The following is a 1,823-nucleotide window of genomic DNA, read 5'->3' on the forward strand; positions in this document are numbered from 1 at the left end:
AGGTGTTTAGATGCCTCGGGGGGCAGACTGCTCTATCACCCAACAAATGTGTGTAAAATTATTAGGGCGTGTGGTGTTCTGCACAACGTACATGGCACTGAGGGACGCCATTCCCCTCCCGCCTGGCCTCCCTCCCCCACAGCATGAGGACCCCGACCCACAGCCACCTCCCCGACATGAGGAATTTCAACGGGGAACAAGGCTCCGTGAAGGTGTCGTGCGGCGTTTTTAATAAGACAGCAAGTATGTTTCATTTTTTAACAAGATCTTTAATGGAGCTGGCAATTTCAGACATGACATCACACATGTTACTCATGACTGTACGTATTTGTTGGAGTTCGTCTCTGACTTCATTGATTGCACTGATGGTGTCCCTCTGCGTTTGCAGGACAGTGTCGGTCAGGACCCGGCCACTTCCAGGTGCGCCATGCGCTCGGGACGCACTGGTGCTGAGCGCACTGGTGCTGGGGACAGCCAGACCTGCGGCCACGGTGCCAGGACACGTCGTGCCGGGAACCTCCTCGTCACCCGCTTCCAACTCTAGAGTGTCTGAGGACACAACACATAAGTCCACTGTGCCTTTTCACAAGTCTCTGTTGAAATATTTAATTCATACATTTAATAAACAGATAAAACTGTACTTTACCGGTCTCCTCTGTGGTCTCCGCCAAATCTGTGTCTCCTTCCCTCTCCGACACTATGTCACACACGCTGGCCGTCCCAAGGATGGAGGCTATTTTGGTGTCCAGCGGTGTGGGCTCGGGTGTGCCCTGGCCCCCACCTGTAGCAGACACGCTTTGACGGTGCCATGCCACTCTACTCTTGGCCTCCATCTTCAGATCACACCACTTCTTCCTCACCTCTGCCACAGATCTGACTGTGGCACTCACACTATTTACAGCGGTGACGACGTGCTGCCACTCACTTGTTTTTCTTTTATTAGTGACGCCACTACGGTGACCACCAAATAATATAATTTTCCTGGCTTCCACCTCCCTCACAAGCACCTCTATTTCGTTCTCCGTGAAATCCATTTTACTTGTCTTCTCTGCCATGATTGAGCGTAAAATGTCATTGATCAGCAGGCTTATTTATATTTATTTGCAAAAATATTCATGAGGTATTTTGCATTGACCATTCATGGTAGAATGTGGGTGTGTAGAGGGCGGGATATGAGTTGAATCCACCTGCACAACCTTACAGGTGGACTGTGGTTTATAAAAGGAAAAGTGCTTGCAGGTGTGCGTGCGCACGGTTTTATAAATAAGGTTATTTTTTTGGCGCACACCATTTTCAGCTTTTGGGCGCATGTACACTTTTAGTATGGATCCTACGCAGTGTTTTATAAATGAGGCCCCAGATCAGCACCACAACATTCCTAAGGTCGCACGTGCACTGTCCTTTATGGAGAGAAGGGGAAAATGCCAAAAAGCTGTTGCTGTAGCAAGTTAAAATGCTAAATGATGCTGCTGACAGTTACTACTGATGGAGAGCTTAGGTGGGAGGCTGCTGCAGTACAGTCCTACAGTTTGCTATTAACAGGTTTCCTTCCCACACCTTGTTCTCTTTTCCAGGGTGTCAAATACAACAGCTTGGTCAGCAGCTGTTGATGTCGGATTCCGATGCACACATCCTTTATTGTTTGTATGAGAAGCACTGGGCTTTCAACTCACTCCAATTTAAAGCCATCTGGTAGTGTAAAGAGTGAGGAAGTCAGTGTAAGCCAGGGGGGGAAGTGGTGGATGGGCCAAAAAAACAGGACTTTCACATAGAAGACTAGTGTTCGTGTCCCATTTTTTAAAATTACATTATGCAGTTAAAGG

At 48.1% G+C, this 1,823-nt stretch overlaps 1 protein-coding gene across 1 annotated transcript; it reads right to left on the reverse strand.

The window, feature by feature from the left end:
• Positions 1 to 250: 250 nt before the first annotated feature.
• LOC126398158 (t-SNARE domain-containing protein 1-like) lies at positions 251 to 1,055 on the reverse strand. Its single transcript, XM_050057379.1, has 2 exons — positions 647 to 1,055; positions 251 to 549 (listed from the first exon to the last, which is right to left on the reverse strand). Exons 1-2 carry the CDS (start codon positions 1,053 to 1,055, stop codon positions 251 to 253), a joined length of 708 nt encoding a protein of 235 aa, XP_049913336.1.
• Positions 1,056 to 1,823: the final 768 nt, after the last annotated feature.

The sequence above is a fragment of the Epinephelus moara genome, chromosome 11 (assembly GCF_006386435.1).
Source record: "Epinephelus moara isolate mb chromosome 11, YSFRI_EMoa_1.0, whole genome shotgun sequence".
NCBI lineage: Eukaryota > Metazoa > Chordata > Actinopteri > Perciformes > Serranidae > Epinephelus > Epinephelus moara.

Excerpts from the sequence above, each read along its gene's own strand:
- LOC126398158 (XM_050057379.1), bottom strand. The coding sequence starts at position 1,055 with ATGGCAGAGAAGACAAGTAAAATGGATTTCACGGAGAACGAAATAGAG. Across the intron at positions 550-646 it reads GGAGACCACAGAGGAGACCG|ACACTCTAGAGTTGGAAGCG; the intron begins GTAAAGTACAGT and ends TTGTGTCCTCAG.